The sequence below is a fragment of the Polyergus mexicanus genome, unplaced genomic scaffold (genome assembly GCF_030449975.1).
Source record: "Polyergus mexicanus isolate NDT 795.1 unplaced genomic scaffold, iyPolMexi1.0 SCAF_6, whole genome shotgun sequence".
NCBI lineage: Eukaryota > Metazoa > Arthropoda > Insecta > Hymenoptera > Formicidae > Polyergus > Polyergus mexicanus.
This window is the reverse complement of record NW_027223326.1, coordinates 9,072,305-9,093,697: the sequence shown is the minus strand read 5'-3', so window position 1 is coordinate 9,093,697 and position 21,393 is coordinate 9,072,305. Positions and strand designations below refer to the sequence as shown.

General features: G+C 34.9%; 1 protein-coding gene across 7 annotated transcripts in view; it reads left to right on the top strand.

The window, feature by feature from the left end:
• Window positions 1–21,393, top strand: part of LOC138933807 (uncharacterized) — a 249,198-nt gene that overhangs the window by 171,634 nt on the left and 56,171 nt on the right. For all 7 annotated transcript variants that reach the window (XM_070296812.1, XM_070296807.1, XM_070296808.1 and 4 more), the window contains exons 4-6: window positions 15,991–16,129; window positions 17,547–17,611; window positions 20,640–20,891. In XM_070296812.1, coding sequence (XP_070152913.1) covers window positions 15,991–16,129; window positions 17,547–17,611; window positions 20,640–20,891 — 456 coding nt within the window. The remainder of the gene's footprint in view (window positions 1–15,990; window positions 16,130–17,546; window positions 17,612–20,639; window positions 20,892–21,393) is intronic.

Genomic DNA, 21,393 nt, shown 5'->3' with positions numbered 1-21,393 from the left:
AACAGCTCGAACCCGCTCGTCACTTCATGAATACAATATTAGACGCTTCCGCGCCTATATTTTTGAAGATTTTGCAAGAGTCTTCCGTGTTCTCAGTCAGACTTTGCGCGAACGGGATCTTGAACAAATCTTCTCTGCGTCTCTCTCTCTCTCTCTTTCAAAATACAGTCGCTGAGATTAATAGAAGGGTTACTAATATTTGATATTATAATTTTAATCAATAGTTTCATTGAATCATGCTTAATATTTTATGTTGCTCCAATTACAATTGTATATATAAGCGATTTTGATGTTATTTTCTAGACAATAACATTTTGCCTTTAATTTTTATGGAGAAAATTTTATTATTGAAATTCCTGAATATAATTGAGGAAATCAATAATGCTTAAAATTTTATTAAAATAAACTTTTTAAATTAAAAAGGCGGTGATGCCGCATTTGCTACATTTTATTAATGAAGGTAAATTGTACAAACGATTATTGAGATACTTGCATGAAAATTTTGCATGGGAGGTTATACAATTGATAAGTACAAATGTTCGAGATTTATATAGAACAATCCGGGGAATAATATTGGAATTTTATGGAAATTTAAATAAATTCTTATACGATTCTAAATTGTTAAAAAGACCTTTACTGCAAATTAAATATTACTACATTCTTTTGTATTAAAATTTATTTGTACTTGGACGAAACTTTAATTGTTTATAATGACAAAATTTTTCTTGGAATATTTTGTTTTTTATTATATCTTTTTGGCCGTTTCTTTTCTTCAGCAGTACAGAATCAGTCCAGTGTTTACGTAGACTTCTTTTATCTAGTTTGACATCCTTAAAATATTTTCTAAATATTGTAGTTTCCTTGAATCATACTGTATTTTGTCTATTACAATAGCAGGGCATTATCGAAAGTCTGTCAAGTCTCATTGTCAGCGCACTTATATCCTCGACTGTACTAGTTTTCCCGCTCTTGTGGATGCGTCTGGGATAAAGTTTGTGCGAGTATAAAGTCGAGCAGTTTTCTTGGATTTTATAACGAAACTTGTTCATAATGCGTTCCACTGCGCGTAAATAAAATTAGGATTGGTAAAACAAGCATTATTGTATAGAAATTTATGTTTCGCAATTTTTGTGATAAAATCAGATTAGTGTAACTAAGACAAAATATATGATTAATATTATTTTGTTCAATTAGTCATATTTGAAATATCCAAAAGATCAAAGTAAAAGTGAATTAAGTTTAAAAATTTTTATTTCGTTACAATCTTATTAAATAATGAACTTTCTCTTGTAACTTTGCATTGTATTTCTCTTGCACATTTAAATAAAATAATTAAATATAAATAAAAAAAATTGGTTCTTGGGTATTTGAAATTAAATTTAAATCAGTATTAAATGTTTATTTGCTTATTCATCAAATAGAACACAATAAACGATACGACATTTGCCTTTAAAAGCGCTCTTTCAAATCGCTGATATTACTTTGATTTACATTATACACGATAATAATATATCGCTTCGTTTTTTAATAATTTATCCAAAGAAATTGGATGCTACTTCGTAAATGTGAATGTTAAATTGTTCGGGAAGAGACGATTCTCCGTTGACCCTCGAAATGTTTAAATCGAGATTGAAGCAGCCTGATTGCTAACATCGACTTTAACGGTAATGAAAATTCTTCTTGCATTATCGGACGAGTTAACGCAAAAACTTGAACAGCATTTTACCCGAGTATTTCTAGTCATTACTTTTGCCGATTTAGCATACAGTGAAAGTTTCAAGTCGAACTGCCGTAAACAAATGAAAATTAAAGCATTTTAAAATATTTAGACCTATTATCAGAAGCACATAAATTATGTTTCACATATTTCCTTTAACATATTACATAAACATTTAAATATTTAACTATTTGGTGGTTAAATATGATTTCCTGTATATCGATAAATCTCATTGCGCGGCGGAGAAACAAGTTGTGTGTATGTTTGAAATTAAATATATTAAATATATTAATAATATATTTATTTCCACTATTTATTTTAATTTTTTCCCTTTCATGAAATTTTCTCTTTAATGAAATTGTAAAATAAGTATGCAATTGACAAACTATATAGGCATCCTTGAATGTTACCGTGAAATTCGTGACAATTAGTTTTATTCTTCGCTCTTCATACTTATCCCCATTTTTTTTATACAATTATCCACTTTACGCATTTAAAGAATTGGTGGAAAAAGTATAAAATCCTCGAAAATCTCGGACGCGCGGGCAAAGATATCGCGCAATTCAAAGAGCGCGATTGTCAAGCGGCAAAATCGGGAACAGTGTGGAAACAGGGAACGAGAAAATTGTGTTTTCGCGATAAGTGCCCGAAAAAGAGTATCCAAAGAAGTCTTTCAAAGTTCTGTGTATTGTACTTCACACTTCGCATACGTATAAAAAACGGGAAGATGTGGAAGTTCCTTTTACTTGGCGAAGAAAGCCAAGTTTTTTTTTTAAGTATTTGTTTATCGGAATCTCATATATATTTTTTTCTCCATCAATAATTGCCACGCGTCATAACGAAATATAAAAAAAGAAATTAATATTAAGAATAACAAGAAGATGATAACGCCTTAATAATTTTTTTCCGCAAAAAAAATTATATGACGTGTCGCGAAGCGTGATTTAAATGCTTGCGAAAGAAGAATAAAGAGGTTGTAATCTTATACACTTTTGCTAATACATCATGCAATCTTTCTTTATCAGAGGACGGGAAAAAATATGAAATATGACGTACATGCTCTCAGCATGCTCTTTTTCTCTCTAAGATTACATTCTGCATGTATTTCTAAAATCATTATACAAAAGAGAAAGAAAGAGAGAGACAGAATTATACATTATTATACAGGGTGTTCCCAATTTAAATGGCAAAATTTCAGGAGCGTGTAGGGGATCGATAAGCTAAGACAGAAAGTCCTTCAGAGGCTTGCTCGTTTTTGCTCCATTTAGGAGAAAATCACAAAAGAAGAAACAAAACAAGTTTTCGTTTTTTTACTTATTTATTTACATTTTATTTATGTTATCATCTATTTAATGCAGATATTGTTCAAAATGTTGTCCTCTTGCAGCAATGCAAGCATTACATCTAGCACCGATCTCATTAATTGTAGGTAGACATTGTTCTAGTGATATTTGGTGCACTGCATCAATGATTCGGTCTTTTAATTGCTCTCTTGAATTGATTGGCACGGTAAAGGATAACATCAAGTGTTTATATATGTAAGGAACCTTGAAGCAGAAAGTTTATTTAGTGTCAATCAACTCAAGAGAGCAACTGACAATGAGAGATTGAAATTTTGCGATTTTCTCAAAAATGAAGCAAAAACGAGCAAATCTCTAAAGGACTTCTTGTCTTAGTTTTTCGGTCCTCTACACGCTCTTGAAGTTTTGCCATTTAAATTGGGGACACTCTGTATATTATATTGTATTTATAATAAGCATTACTCTTATATTTTTTCTACATAAAAAGTTAAATTATGAAATTGCGTTATATTAATTAATCACATATATAACCACACACAAAATTATTCTAATCAATTATTGTAGGCACCGCGTCGAAGAGATGCATCAATAACTCGATTTTTTTATTCTCTCTATTATTTGTCTCTCACGCAATGTGGCGGGCGACCAACATTTTTAACGTGAACCGAAAGGGAATATGAAGGGAAGAGAGACAGAAGAGAGATAAAATTGGAGACTTCGAATATTTCGCCCTTGGGAGCAATGACCATTTTACGCGCCATTTCAATCCGTGACGTCGTCATCGAGAACGAGCGCGCGTTGTCCTCTCTCTGTCTCTCGCGTGCTCTCAATGTAGAAAAGAAAGAGAGAGAGAGAGAGAACTTCAATTTTTTTCGTTTTTTTTCCTTCTTCAACAATTCGTCCCGTCGGAATCGCGCGCGCGCGCTGAAAATTAAAACGGTGATTATCGAATTTCTTTTTCCGCGCCGCACCGACTCTTTCTGCCATATCGTTCCAGAAGAGGAAAAGGGAGGGAAGGGGCGAAGGGGCAGAGCGAATTGATATAATAAGCCGTACATTTACCTGAAATGTTTGTGAGAAATACGAAAATTTTTCGTTGTCCACAAGAGCGTTCGTTAATATCTCGCATTAATGTAAAATCGCATTTCGCTGCACGATCGCGGCTATCAAATAAGAGATAATGCACGCAGTGATACGAGATATATTATGTTACTTGATAAATTATTAAATTTCTGACATACAAAGATGCGACATCTCTTGTGGTAATTCCTTGAGCCATTTATGGGCGACGATTTTATGAAATATACTGCGGCAGTATAGTTAAGGCATATCCTGAGAATGATGAAAGCTCGTCAATATTTTGTAATCCCGATTATCGGTAAATGTCTCGTGCGGCCCATTGACACGCGCCGCATCAGCAGACAAAAAAGTGACTGACGTTTCTCGATTGGTAGCTGCGAGCGCAGAAGTAATCTGCACGTTTCGGCTTTTGCAGTGGAGTTAATAGTGTTGACGCCGACGCGGTAACATTTCGGTCCAGCCCATTAAGCATTTCACGATACATTAACATCGAGCGTTTTGAAGTTGATTATCGCGACACACCTATTTCTGAAATCTGAAAGCGATACTGCGACGAAGACAAATCGCGTCCGATGAAATTGAAAAAAATTTTGTCATTCGCGCGCTAAGACGAAATTCTGCGATCGATTATTTATTCCGTAATTAATGGATTTTTTCTCAATGAAAATTTGACACATAACTATTAGAGGAAACATTTTAAACATTGAGAGAAAATTTTAAAGTGTATTGTTAAAGTTTTAACAAGTATTCTTGTGATGTCATTTAGTTTTAATAAATCGAGTTTGAATATTCTTAAGAAACGAAAGAATTTTTATTAGTTAATTTTAAATGAGTTTAAAGAAATTTTGTTTGAGATATCATCATAATGAAGAAGAGCAAGCCTGTGTGAGAGAGAAAACTGCGAGCGCGCAGCAATATCAACCTCTCGTTCTCGTAAAACTTTTCAACTGTGACGCTTGACAGCTGTCAATGAGGGGTGAGCACGGTCGCGGTTTTCCACCCTCGGTCACTCCGTTCTCATTCCGGAGACTGTCAAAGTGTCAAGGATCGGCATTGCCATTCTCTTCGTAAAGATAATCAGCGGTTATGCGACATGGCTCAAAATAGTTAATTACAATAATAATGCGAATATCTGATTGCCAAGTTTTTCAATTATTGGAATTTCATTTGCAAAATTTAATAAGCTTGGATATTCTTTTTATAATTTTTCCTTTTTGAGTAATAAACTTGTTTTTATTACAGTTGTTATCATAGTTTTATATATTGTAAATTGTAGTTTTATAAAAATAATATGTGTTTTTTTCTTTCATATAATATAATAAGAAAAATACAGAGGTTTTATAGAGTAATTAAAGAACTGATTCGCAGAACGCGCGGTTAAATTAAGCTTTCTCTTCTGAGCTTTATAATTAATTCGCCTAGCATTGAACGATCTGTTTGCTTAGCGGTTGTATCGATTGTAACGAACCGATTAGGATGTATCTGCATCTGTTACATGTACCGTAATTGGTCGCTCCCTGGTTCCTCTTAATGAGAAGAGAGAATCAGGCATGCGAATACTATTGCATGTATACATAGGTGCCATTTTGAACCTATGTAATAATAGTGTCAAACATAAATAGAAACGTTAATTTTTACATCAGATTTATATTTTTTAACGTGCATTTTGTTAAATTACTAAAAAATGATTCAGAATAATGAATTTTTTATTTTTCAATTTTCTATTATTTTGCTATTCTATTATTTCAACAATTTTGCAAAACTAATTATCTATGGCTCAAGATTTCGCATTGTTATCTCATAAAGATGACAATCTAAGAATCTGAAAACTTAGGAATTGCTTAATTTTCACCTAAATAGGTCAATCCTTATTATCGTCAATTTTTAATCAGATTACATAAATGTTTACTCTGTTGCGTGCCCTACGTAACTAAGGAAAAAATTACGAATTTAAATGGTATATGTCGAAATATTATTTTTTATTATATTTTAGTATATTTAGTATATTTTTTATAAAATTTCGCGGTACAAAATTAACGAAACTTGTACTATTATGAAATTAGAGTTGTATCGGGCAAAATTGGGAAACCGATTGGAATCGATAACCGTCACGACAACGGTCACCGAATTCGTTAAACCCTTTTTTAGTTTTTATCGGACAGGAAGAAGAGAGACGCGAGAAAAGACACCCTGGCTTTAATGTCGCTAGCTTGGCAGAGAGAGTTTTGTAGTTGTTATGTCGCTCCCCCAAACTTTCTTTTTTTCCGGCGTTGCGTCCGCAAGCCGGAAATAAAAGTGCCGACGAGATCGGTCGATCGGGGGACGGTTTAATAGTTATTTGCGGCAGTGTTTCGAGCGAGTTTCGAATAGTCGCAGTGTCGCCGAATGACTACGTTACGGAGACAGAGGGGGGTTTGTTGGTAAATATTTATTTGGAGGCGGAATTTGATTGTGAAAGTTTGATGCGCATCTCTCTCTCTCTCTCTCTCTCTCTCTCTCTCTCTCTCGTTCTTACTCTCTTCTTTTCTCTCTACTAAGAAAAAGTAGATTTACCCTTTTCTTATGTTTTCTTTTAGTATTTACCTAATTACGTGGAAATGAAAGAACAATGCATACATCGCTATTCGATATAACAGAAAAAAAAAAATATATATATATATAAAGAAAAAGATTTAAATAACGCTTATCAAACTTTGTTCCAATTAAGGATGTATACGAAAATGTTAAAGTATGTAATTCTGATTTAACTCATAAATATTTAATTGCTTAAAAAATATTTGTCAGAGAAGATTTAATTTGTCAAATAACAATTTATATTTAGGTGTATTATAATTGTTACATAGAATCGAATATAAAATTATTGATGTGCATTGTATTCGTGGCGTCTCTCAGCATCTCTTGGCTTTCTGGATTTTTTGCACAGTTCCGTGAAATTGCTTTTATCTTTGAAAGTCTATCAAACGTCCCGAGTCATTTCGCGTAAGCTCGACATTTGTCATTTTTAAATTGCTATGATTGCAGCGACGCAAAAATCGAATCCCGGCAAATTGTCAGAATACACTTCGATGGTTATTCAGTTATGATACTGAGAATACGCAATGTTAAATTACTTCAGGTATTGAGGGCGTGCTAATTATTCGGGGCTCGAATGTGATTAATACCCGGTCATCCATTAAAGCTCGTTTGCGTAAATTTATATATCGTGGGCCGAGCAATTCTTTTTTCTTTTTTTTTTTACCGCGCATTTTTGTCCAAAATTTGCAAATTTTTCCGTTGCACCGACAACGAGGACAATAACGAGATTACGTTACGTTCGATTACGCGGCGTTACTCGTGCATCGTCTTTCCATCGTGCGCGCATCGGTTTTTCCCGCAACATTTCCAATATTTCGTACGCGAATTTCTATCAGATGCGAGCTTCAACAAAGTCATGCGCAACAAAGGCACTTCCGATGCGGATGCACTGTTTGCTTGTCTCGATATGATGCAAAAAAAGCTATATCATCAGAAATATAGCGGTGAATGTGTTCGTTTACAATATACGCGCTCAGTTTCTTTTCTATAAGTCAATTTTAAGAGAAAAAGTTGATATTAATTTGATAAAAATTTATTTTTTTATCTGTACCAGAAAGAGAGAGAGAGAGAAAGAGAGAGGGGGGAGGAGGGGGATAATTTATATAAATGGAACTGTCTGTACAACTTTATTTATTTAGCGTTACAAAACAATGTTTCAGTCGCAATACATATTTTGCGACAGTGACTTATAATGTACAAATAAATGATTTCTCTTAATTTCTTTCGGATTTTAAACTTGCTTCGAATTTTTTTAAAAATAGATTCCATTTAAAAAAAACTTTGATATATAGACAATAGATATAAACAAGCGTATTAAAATCAAATGTAATAGCGTTGATGAAAAAAAGAATGAGCGTGTAAAATTACTCGTTTTCGTCTTAATCAAGAAACTTCGGATCTAGTCACATGGCAGTCGCTTTACCGGAATAAGGGGCGCGCGACACCGGCGTACGTTGTCGCGGGCCATTTTCGAGAGTGACTTACAGCCTCGCGGGGGTCGTTACATCCACAGAAAGAGGGAGGACACGGGAAGCAGACAAAGAGACTACGCGAGGTAATTTCGCATCCATGAAAACGCAGCTCCTTAAGTTTGTCTGATATACGAACGTTCTTCTACGGCTCTTTATCGACCTCTAAATACGCCTGTTATCTCACAGTCAGCTTTCGATCGTAAATCAAGATTGAAAATATTCATGGTTTCGTATTCGCAACGATCTTTTTATCTCGGCATATTTTAAAATAGTAATTTTAAAATGTTATAGAGCTCTGAACATCGTTTTATGACCATAATAAACAGTTTCAATAATGATGTTTATTACAAATTTATTTATTTATCTGAAAAGTTTATATAAATAAAAAAAAAACATATTTTTTTTAATTTAACAAAACATAGGATTAATAAGAAATAAATATGTTTATAGTATTGTTCCGATATATATTTGTAATCAATTATTCATTACCTTGTTAAATTATTGGTTTAGTTACGGATTTTGCATATTTCACATATTTTATTATCGATTCTAGATTATGATTTATAATAATTTAAAGAAATTTGTATGCGAAGAATTTCTATGCGATTTTACCGTAGCTGTAATATGTTTTTCTTCGGAAAATATCTTGCTTACCATTAATCTCCGGCACGCTGACGTATATCTTTTCGAGAAATATATTGCGATGTGGCAAGCTTCGTTATCCCGTGTTGTAAAAAGGAAAGTACAGGAAATGTAATGTCTGGGACACGTGTTTGCAATGTACATTTTAAAAACTTTTAATATATATCCACAGATTCTCTTTCTCTCTCTTTTTTTTCAATTAATTTATTTTGAAAAGGTAGTAAGCATATTGAAAACGCAGTTATAGTGAAACAACATATAAGTATTCAAATAATTTTACGGATTATTTATAAACGAGGATTATATATATAAATATTGTATATATATACATAAAACTTAAATTTCCTCGAAATATAAAAACACATAACATATTTTAGCGAAAAAATGTTTAATTTTAACTGAAAAATGAGAAAATATACAACGTATTATAACATAGATATTATAAAAGTGATATACGATATATGATGAGATTATAAAGAAAAATTCTATTTTCATATACGGTCTATTGATTTTTATTTTTAAACCTTGAACGAACTTAATTTTCCTACGTTTGAACGAAGGAATTTCACGATCAAATTAAGAGTATTATCTATCATCTTCCACGTCGTAGCCAGGGACAAGGGCAATCTTTTACAATAAGCGAGATCACTTCCGCCCTCGTGATTTTCCTCGTTACTGTGGCAATTATTCTTGTCGTTATTGTCCTTATTATCATTGTCCAATTGGACGACACGGGCCATTTCGGGGTGAAAATTACAGGCTCGCGAGGGATCGTTACCCGCGCACGAAACGAGAGGTTGAGAAGGGGGAATCGGGAGGGAGAAGGGCAGAACGGATAAGGAGGTCACGGGAAAGTAATGACTCGTCCGTGAGAATATAAAGGCCACATAATTTTGCGTTTCTCAAATCCGCGCCCGCTAGCGAGGGCCATTCGTTTAACGAAAAATAATGTTGGCGTCGCGCCGGTGTCAGAAGTAGGTCGTTGCCCGACGATGTCGGGTAACAATCGCGATATTCGAGCCGAAAAGAGCGCCGTCCGTCATTCTTTGTGCTCGACGTAACGACTCGAGCGAGCTTTCGCGCGACGATGGATTTAAATCCCACGCGGCTGCTCGCGAAAGGGACCCTCGATTGTTGAGAGAAAGGGAGAGGCATTTTGCGTTTTCGTTCACACATACGCAATATGTACATGTATATCTGAAAAATAAACGAAAACGGTGATACCTTTATTCGGATAAAGGATGTATCGCTAATGCAGGACTCTATACTGCGTAAGAGGAAAAGCCGCGATGACAGATTCGTCGGCGAATTTTCAAGACTAGCTTGCCACAGCGAAACTTTTCCATCTCTAAAATTATATGGTAGATATAATATGGAAGCGTAAAATACTTTAACAAATAACGGAGATTAGTCTGGTCAAGAGGATTTCTTAGGTGAGAGAATTTCTCGCCGTGTAAATAATAATTGTTAATTCTGCTAATTTCCACGTGCGATGATTATGTCACTGTTATAATAATATTGTACATGCGGCGCGATCGTTCTTGCTTATCACTTGCAAGTGTAATGTCGTACATAGTAGCTCGTAACATAGTTATTTGTTAACGAAATTATGCCGCACATGCGTATCGTTTTGTCGACGGACATGTGCCGTTTTCGGGGGTGAATTACTATCACGAGCGAGGGATCGTTGTACGTTGAACAAAAGCAGAGTGGGAGGGCGTTGGGATGGAGATGAGAGAGACGGGGGTCTCTGAGAGAGAATGCGGAAAGTAATGTCCTGTCCGTGAGAATAAAGCCCATTTAATTGCGTGTCGAGCACGTAAGAACGTTTCTCAACTTCTCGCTGCTACAACGATCGTAACTTACGCGGTAAGTAACATCGTCCGAATCTGGTGGGGCTTAAGTAAGCTCGCGCGATTACTCCCGAAAACAGAGGTACGATAGTATTTCACTGGCAAAAGTTACGCTGCAAGAGAATTTTGAATAACTAAGATCGTTAATTTGTCGGAAGAAAGATTACGGTGCGGTGTAGACCTTTGTGTAACATTTCCTCATTTCGATATCTTGCTATTTCTGAGGGATGAAATTATTTCGTTTGCGTAATCAGATTATTTAATTTTCTAATTGTATATATCTTCACGAAATATGTGGTATGTACCTTTATATCTTAATCAAAAGAAAATGTAAGAGATAATATATTGAGAGAATTGATATAATTGAGATATTGATGTATATTGATTTTTTTTATTATTTCTACTCTTCTAACAATTTATAATTATTTATTTACTTATCATTTTTTTATTTCAAAATTTTATTTTATAATTAATCAACTAACAAATTTTTTGCTATACTATTATTTTATTTCATATCTCGTTTTATTAAGGTATCTGATATTATCATTCTCACACTATATTATTATATATAATTGGAAATATTCGATTAATTTTGAAAGGGATATTCTTTGTTAATGGCTACTGCAAATCGAGGAAAATCCAATCCTGTCATAGGTAAAGCATATTGTTATCGCTCGCTGTTAAACCGTAAACTTTGCCATTGGTTATTCAAGAAGTACTAGTAACTATAAAATAACGATGCGACATTATTTATTGCTACAGATGAAAGCTTCATCGTTATTTTATATTGCTTGCTTCCATCTCGCATTTTTTTTCTCCTTTTTCCCTTTTCTTTACTATTAACAAAATATTAATTATACAGGGTGTCTCCAATTTAAATGGCAAAACTTTAGGAGCGTGTAGGGGACCGAAAAGCTAAGACAGAAAGTCCTTTAGAGATTTGCTCGTTTTTGCTCCATTTTGGAGAAAATCACAAAAAAAGAAACAAAACAAGTTTTCGTTTTTTTACTTATTTATTTACATTTTATTTATGTTATCATCTATTTAATGCAGATATTGTTCAAAAGGTTGCCCTCTTGCAACAATGCAAGCATTACATCTAGCACCGACCTCATTAATTGCAGCTAGACATTGTTCTAGTGATATTTGGTGCACTGCATCTATGATTCGATCTCTTAATTGCTCTCTTGAATTGATTAGCATCGTAAAGAATAACATCAAGTGTTTACATATCTAAGGAGCCTTGAAGCAGAAAGTTTATTTAGTGTCAATCAATTCAAGAGAGCAACTGACAATGAGAGATTGAATTTTTGCGATTTTTTCTAAAATGGAGCAAAAACGAGCAAACCTTTAAAGGACTTCTTGTCTTAATTTTTCGGTCCCCTACACGCTCTTGAAGTTTTGCCATTTAAATTGAGGACATCCTGTATATATACTCAAACATACATATGAGAATACAAATAATAACATTTTAAGCATAATAATAAAAATTAACAAATATCACTTTCAAGAATAATCAAAAATCTTTTTCTTCTTCATTAAAATGTAGATTTATATTTTTTAGTTAACATAATTCGTATAATAACTATTGTTTGTTACACGAATTGCACAATTATTTAATGAAGTAAAATATTATTAAATTATCTGCGAGATCATAAATATTTTTTACGCTATTATTCGTGTTAAAATGAAAGTGAGAACATTTGAGTTACAAATGTAAGAATTGCATCTCAGTGTCGGAGTCATCACTTTATCGCTCAAAGACGAGATACTCCGTCACGGAAACGGAACGTGTAGAGATACTATTATGGATTTCAATCTACCAGCCCAGATTGGATCAACACGTATATCGATTTCGTCTATTCGATCTGTTTCCTACCGAAAACAAGCGATATAACTGAAGGTATGAGACATAAATATAAAATTTCAGGGCATTTCATTGGCCGGCAATCGAAAAGCTCCCGCATTCCGTCTTTACCGCCATTCTCCGACAGGGAAAAATCTTTTATCATACCAGATCACGTATCCCGATTTATCCTCTCGCGATTAAGAGAAGCTTCGTTAACGCGACAAATAACTGCTTTTTAAATTTCTCTTTAAAGCTGTATCATTCATCGTCGAAACCGCGATAAATAAATCGACGTGAATGATATCAGTGATAAATTCTAGTCGACTCGACACGGACGATCGATTATTATCGCGCAAGTATACGAAGGGCAAAGGCCGTGAATTGAAGAACGGAATTCACGTAACGTTCCAGACTCTCCAGACAGCAAATTCGAGAATTATTCTCCAACTTCTTTTTTCCAGCCGCAATTCACCTCCTCTCTCTCGAAGGTGCTTCATCACGGTGGGCGACCGGTGCGAACTGTGATTACGGATTTTGAGTCTCGCTCGCGGATTTTACGACCCTAGCGTGTAACCACTCGCGGAGTCTCACCCCTCGCGAACTCTCGCCTCCCCTCCCCCTCCCCCTTCCCCTCTTCCCTGACGCAGGTCCCGCGCCACGTTTTCGACCCTCTGGAGGGTTCCCTTTCCCCTGTTCTCCGTCTCGATGCTCGCTCGTGCCCGAAAGTCGGGAGACGAGGCAACGTGCAGCATACGAACCGCGTGGAAATAAATAAATGCCCGGGGATGGCCGCCGACGGTAAAACGACGATAGAGGGGGCGGTGGAAGGGGTAGATGGATGCGCGAGAGGGTGGCTGACGAATTTCAGGACCGTAGTTCCCTCGAAACCCCGCGCGCGCGCGCGCGCACACATCATATCGATCCCCTATTCCACGCCGAACGCACTTGTACCTATCGTTTTTGAGTGTTCGATGATTTTTTCATCGCGCGTAATCAATCTCTTCTTTGACCCTCCGCTTACTTCTGTTTGATATGAATAATGTAAAATAAACAGCGAACGATCGGGGTTTAATTAATCCTACTGATATATTCGTTTATCGAACAACATTTAGCTCGCATTTGAATGGGTTCTCGTATATATGTTTATTTTATATTATTTTAATTAAATATATTGGGTCTCTCTCTACTTTTCTCTTATTTTATAAATATTATTTTTTGCATTTTATATAAATGCGCTATTCTAAAAATAAAAAATTATAAAATTGACAATTTTATTTATATAGATTCAATACTTATAGAGTTACTATAATTTTAAAATAAAAATATAGATTTTTTTCAGACAATAATAAGATTAATCATGAGTTAATTCTCTGCGCAGAGTGAGATTATGATAATCTCATGAGGCAAAAGAAATTCTCGAGTGCTTCTCCGTTTATTTCTATGCAAAATTCTTTCCAGACTTATCCATTAAGAAATCGCAGTTTTTGTTTTCTTTGAGCAGAATAAAAAGGAAACGTGCTATGTTTGTGCGAACCGCTATAAAAGCTTCAAAGCTTAGCACGCCAACGACCATTCGTGCGTGAAAACGAAGAAGAAGAATACCTTAAAAAGACAGTCTCGACGATTTTGAGCGTCGGAATTCATTCGGGCTTTGTTATTGCAAATACTCAGCCAAAATTTGCGTTAGCCGCAGAGCTTTGTTCTCGAAGAGGTCGCTATTTACCCCACAGTCGGTAAACCATTTAACCAACATTTAACCGTCTCTCCTTCTAAAGAGGAGAAAAAAAAAACTCACTTCAATTAGATGAATCAACACCGTGAGTCAACTTCGGGAAACGATAACAGTTTTTCCCTGTTACAAGCGCTCGGTTAAAATTTCCTTTGTTATCGTAAAAAAAAAAAAAATCCCCGCGAAAATATTTCTCTGTTTAAATTACTTTCGCGTAATATGCGTTCCGCGCTTATTCATCTCTTAATTATGCTTTACTGATGCTTAATTAGGTGCATTATACTATACAACACTTTAATGTGACATTTAAATCTCTGCGTATTCTTATTTAAAAATCATATGTCACATGAAAATACTATCATTAATAGATACAATTACAAACGGAATTTATTGCGATAATTATTGTGTAGAATAAATTAAAATTATGAGACTATTAGTTTTAGCAGTTTGGTTAATGTTCGGCTGTACATAAGGATAGTTGAGACAGTTACATCTGATAGGATATTAACGAAGAATATCTCTCTCAAGCGGGCTGGTGATGTTATATAATAAAGTTATGCTATTAAATTAATCTCTGACGTGAATTGTATTAAACATGTATAGAATGACAATTCGAATCAATATGAGATGAAGACATGACATGATATCTGAAGAAATGATACTATTAAATTATATCGACTATCAATTTTATTATGAAAATACGAAAATTATTTTAAACTATAATCAACATTATCTCATTAGAATATATCGATAAAATATATAGAATAATTATTATTCTATCAATTTGTTTACTATTTGAGAGCTTACAAATAATCAATAAATAATTCACTAAACACGAAATATATCGTTTAATAATACATAGCGCGCGAGAACTAGCTGTATCTGATTTATCGCGAATTCACTGTTTGAAAAATAATATGTTTTATTCAGAGAATGGATATGTTTTATATCCGTTGTGTGGGAAGAAAAGAAGAAATACATCCATCATTTCTATTTCGTAATTTTCACCTCATGTTTAGATCAAACATCGTTCTGTATCGCGCGTCCGCTCGTTTCTCGAAAATGGATTCCTATCCCGTCTCGACGATTTCAAAAATATACCCCGCCGCGTCACCCTCCCCCTCGTTTCGCCGCTCGTTTTCAGATAGGTGGACCTACGCACGGGGAAACGAACGAGGCACGAGGGACTCCTCCGGATTTCGATTATCGTCGATAACTCGGCTGGATGTATCCCTTTCATACTAGCAGTAGTTTCCGGAAATTCGCCTCGCCCTCGGGATTATCCCACCCCGGGAATTCCCATCTCGCCACCGACGTTGTGTTCTCTCCGACTTCTCCCTCCCTCCCCCCCCCCCTCTCTCTCTCTCTCTCTCTCTCTCTCTCCCTCTCCCTCCTCTCCCTCTCCCTCTCCCTCTCTTTGTCTTCCTTTTACATCCCTACCTCAAATTTTACTGTACACTCTCCCTCTCTCTCTCTTTCTTTTATTTTTACTCCTTTTTATCTTGTCTCTGCATTCGATTTGTCTCGAATTGCTTTATTGGGTATATTACATTCCTTTACAGTCTTTGTTTTCGTGACGTGTAGACAGAAATGTGTCAAGTTTCGCGTCAAAAGTATTAGATATTAATTGAGAATTTTGAAAATGGGGATTATTTTATCATTTTATTATATAAATTAATCTAACGAAGATTGCTTAATGAGGTGAAAAATATATATAGCGAAAAACATATATCGAAATATTTTTTAACCTTGATTTACTTTTTTTCCTTTCAGAATGCTCGTTCCCAGCGAGATGGGAAGGCAAGTGGTTCCAAAGTGGCGTGAGGCAATCGATAGAGATACTTAAGAACGAGTTATCAACCAAGGGCAGATGCCTGCACAACGAAGGCGACAAGTTTCTTCTAGTAGATCAGTAAGTAATTGAACGCCACGTATTTTCTTATTTTACAAAATTAAATAATAAAAATATTATGATAAACAATAATATTTCAATTAATTATTATAAATAATCTATTTAAAAAAATGAATTATTCTATTATAATTATTAGTCTTCTATTGTGCATCGAGTTGTCTTCAAATAATTCAATAAATAGGATAAAGTATGTTATGATATTGTTTTCAAAATAAACCAATAGAATCTTTAGATACTAGAAAAGCATGTAACTCAATGGTATTTTTTATAAAAAAATTGCAGATATTTGTATATTTTTCATCGTGTATGTAGTCTTGTATTGTAAATAAATAATTAAGCAATAGAGGACCGATATCTTTTGAACCAGTTCGATATTGATTCCTTCAGACATCATAATGAAATTAAAAAACTATCCGCATTGCAGCTATCATATTTATTTTAATCTCTTTGAGCGCATCCCGCAAGCAGTTGTAGCGAGACAATTTTTACTCTGGAAATTTTCTATGGAATTATACACAGTACGATTCACAGATAGCATGTATAGAATACATGTATCCAACCGATCAAAGCCTTAGTTACTAAAGCTAATATAGCGATATCGTTCAACCGAATAACCCGGATCTTTTTTTTATCGACTAGCGGTTTATTCAATTCCGCAGAATTGGCAGTGTATGTATTTCAAAAGCACTGTAAACTTTTCAGTTTCCTTTACAAGGAATTTGATGCAAATAATACATAAAAAAAATAAATCTATCTTTAGACAGTTTAAATCTTTCGTTTATAATAAAAGTAGACAATATTTGTCTATGAGAGACAAAATTGCGGTATGTGATCCGTAAAATGATTTATGATACGATCGGCGAAACAGTTAGAAACGCAATTTTTCTACACAAAAACGCGAAGAACATGCGCTTCTAAAAATGAATCTAACGAAGCTTTGACAGAAGCGGAGCTTGAAATTATATAATGAAGTTAATATAATTAAAATGGATATATTGTGATTGTGATATTTTCAAATTATTTTAAATTATTAAAGTTTATTATAGGGAAATTGCAAGAGAGGAAAAAAAAAATTTTTATGATATTAACGTTAGAATCATTGTGCTGGAAAGATTGACATTCAATCAGAATATGAATGTCTTGTGATTATATGTGATTAATAATAATTCTATACATATTTTTTTTTTTTATCTTTAATAACCGTTTTTCTCATTTAATTTTTTCATAAAGTATTATTAATGAAATTATTGACATAGTTTTTTTAATTTCAATGATCGCGTTTTAAAAATATATTTTTCAAGTCGTCTCATTTTATCTGTTTAACTTCAACGCGAGAATGGAAATCGAGTAACATTATTAAACGGCTAGAGTACGAAGAATGCAATTTAATGTAGAGTTCTTGGTTTTTTTCTTTCAGAAAATCATGCTATCGCTGCGTCGTCATTCACGAGAAGCACCCCAATGTTCTTCAGTACAAAGAAAGTAAGTACGAAAAAATAGTGAAAACAATTTGCACGTGGCACTGCTTGGCGTCGTTGTTATTTCGCGGGATTAATAACGATCTCCTTGAAAGGAGACGTTCGTGTTCATTAGAATGCCGATCGTTAATTAAAAGCTTGGCGTGATGACGGAACGAGAAGAAAGGGAGAATGCCGAGTGAGTCGTAGCGCCGGAAATTATTCCTTGGACGTAGAATTTAACGATCTTCCGCATCCGTTGCGAGTAATGATGAACTCGATGTTAGAAAACCCGTTACTCGTTATGTTAGAAAACGGTTTCTCTAATTCCGCCCCGCGATTTACCAGTCTCGTTTATTGTATAAAGAAGATCGGAAACGTCACTCAGCCTTCTATAGATATTCCACCTGCCTCGTTAATGCCTCGTTCGTCTCGAGCGGAGGGAATTTGAAACACGATCCCTAACAGAATCTTGCCTTTAGTAATTTCCAATGATATTACAATATGTATGATATGTAAAGAAAACTCATAGTATGCGGAAAAAGAAGTTGTGATGCATTAATATCTTAGACGATGTCGCGAATTGTAATTACTCTTTTATAAAAATTGTTGTAAAATTTTAATTCACACACATTTTTTTTTTTTTTTTTTAATTGATGATCCAGAAATATATTTTCCTCTGCAGTTTTATCGATTATTGAGTGCGACAATACGAGCACCAAGAAATAGTTAGAAGTTTCGCCCACCGGATACGATAGCAAGCGGGCTACTATTGCATCCGATTCTCGGATGGAGAGAAGAGAGAGAGAGAGAGAGAGAGAGAGAGAGGGGGGAGAAGAGCAGGTCAACATGTACGAGCGGAAAAAGTACGCGACAGCGTTCGCGCTGGATCCGCCTCCTACGTCTCGCGTCGGCATTTTTCGACGATTTGTCAAAGTCGCCCGTTTTTCTTCTCTCCTCTCTCGTCGTTTTATCGGGCTTTAATCTGCATAGTGTCACGCCGCGAGCGCCGTCGCTCGCAGACTGCCTTCGTTGTGAGCACAGTTCGTCGCTGGGAAAAATGGAAAGAGCCCGGAGAACGCGAACGCGCGCCTAGTCCTTGTCCTCCCACGCACGAATCTCACGCAACTCGGTTGCGAAAACGTCAAAGCATGGACGAGCGAAACGTCGAAGCGCGAATGCAATATTTCCTCAGACGACGTATACTTTATTAAAGAAACGTGAATTTTGCGCTTTCGCGCTGCCGAGCAGTGTTGAAAGTCAGCGTGTCTGCGTTATACGTATCGATGAAATTTTTTCCCATTGAATAAATGTGTGACATGTATAATGATAATGTTGAATGAACATCACATACACAACAATTGGTTTTACAAATATCTAATTAGTTACAATACATAAATAACATGTACATTTTTCTCTTACACAAAAAAAAAATATTATACGAGTTATTCTTCATTTTTCATTTCTTATATATATTTTAACATACGAATAAAATTTAATTATAAATAATTTAAATACTTTCGTGTTACTCATAAAATTTTTATGTATCAGCATTCTTTCGAAAAGTTACTATTGGATATCTGTTCTTTTTTTTTCTATTTTATTCTTATTAGTTGAATACATTTTTTTATATTTATTTAAATTTTTTTTTTTTTTATTTTATTAGATATGAATGTTTCTGATATAAAAAAAAGTGCGATTGACGTATATCTGAATTTTCCTATCGCATCGTTTACAAATTTTAAATAATTGTCAAGAAACTCGTGTCAAGAAACAATCTACAGACGCTGAAAGTATTCGCATTAGAAGAGAAGCTTTAAGCGCTCCGAGAAGGAGCTCGGGCGCCGCCAATAAAGAGGTAGAGACTAAAGACAAAAGTCTTTTGCTCGATTTTTCGTTGGTCGCGGGTAACACCTGCGTGCAGAAAAGTTAAGTCTCTTTGCGAAGTGAAGTCTTTTGCGGGGTTCTCTCCCGCCACTTTTCCGCGGCGCGCGGGGAAAGAAATCGAGGGAAATATCCTCGGTTAAACTTCTGCCGCGAGTATGAACTTGCTACTCAGGATGATTCGTCATCGTCCAACTCGACCTTCTTTCTCTCTCCCGCCAATGGCTGCTGCCGAGACTACTTCAATCCCCTTCTCCCCTCCCTCGCCCCCGTGTCGCCGACGATATAAGAACTTTTCGTTAGCCGGCAAAATTTTTATTAACGTCGTGATTCCTCTGGGAGTGAGTCTCGTAAAAAGAGATGTAACTGCGATTATCGTTGGCTCGTTCGAAAAATGATACGCGTCGTAGCGAAAGATTTGCTGCCGCGGAACTTTTCCGAGAGCGAAGTGAACCAAGTAATAGGACGGCTTGTGGAGGCTTTCATTCACTTTACGTTGCACGAGTGATACGTTATCATCAGCGATACGAAATCCGATAACGGCGATATTGCGTTCGAGAAAATTGAAGGTTTCCGCGATGTTACAAGACCTCTAATCACGATATCTTTTGAACAAATCTTGTAACAATACAAATTTCATAGATTCGCCGAATACGGTTCATATAAATCAATAAGAATAAATGTTTTAAGCACATATTAATTTAGATGCGTAAATTTCTTTCTTGTCAAATAAAATCATTCGCATTTCTGTTCGTAAAATTAAAAAAAAAAAAAAATAAATGCTAAAAGTAAAATAAATTTTACATTGAATGTCCTCATGAATGAGTTTGTATCTCGAAACGAGAAATTATGATTTATATATTGTGTTTATACTTAACGTATTTAAAATAAATTTATTAAACACATTTAATGCATTTCTCGTTTATAATACGTAAATTACCTCCCATTATTTTTTTTCTATCATTTAATATATTTCTCTCATATCGTTTTTGACTACGCTTTTAATATGCGATATCACGTTTCCGAATAATAGATATGTTTCTCTGTCGGAAAATCTGGGCCGTGAATTCATGAAGCGACGAATAAAATCTATGTATTGTATATTATTAATATAAAATGCATGTATTATAAAACTCCATCATTTAATTTCAATTAATTTCTTCTTGCAGCTTATTGCCACAGTAGAAATTCTCTGGCGTCCCTCTGCTCGTATATTACGGGCGATGCGTTGCTATACTCTATGTTTCGCGAGGAGGCATCTCCCGTAGCGTGCCCTTTTCGCGGACCTATGACCTTCTCGTACAACCGGGGCCACGGTACGTGTTCGAATCCGCCGAGCAACGTCGACACCTGTACAGATGACAGCAGACTTCTCTTCAAGTACCAGGCCTGCCCCGATGTATCCGCTTCGGAGAGTGCAGGTAAGATACTGTTTGTTTATCGAAAGCTTTATCTGTGTCCTATAAGAAAACTAATTCTGTCTACGTATTGGAGAGCTACCGGAAGAAGCTAACGTTGCAAAAATAAAGCTCCGCGATCTTTGACTCATAACATAGAGAGAAAAAATGGTTAATTAAAAACATGCTTGTTGAGAAATCACGCTGCATTTTTTTCATTGATAATTTTATAACTTACAGAAAGAATAAATAAATGTATAGTAGTTGTGTGAACTTACTTACACAAAAATTAAAAGGTACTGTTGACTCTCAGAAGGTCTGTAACGGAAAAAAAAAAAAAAAAAAAGTATAGGACGTCTATGCTTTTTTCACTCTCTCCCCTCTTTCTCTTTCCACCATCATGCATTCTCTTTTTATCTAGCTACATTCTTTGTCAAATTCTAGCGCACATTTTGCTTCAATAAAAATATTACCAATAGTTTTCCCATTATATATTCAATAAAAATAAAAGTCTAAAATATTGAAA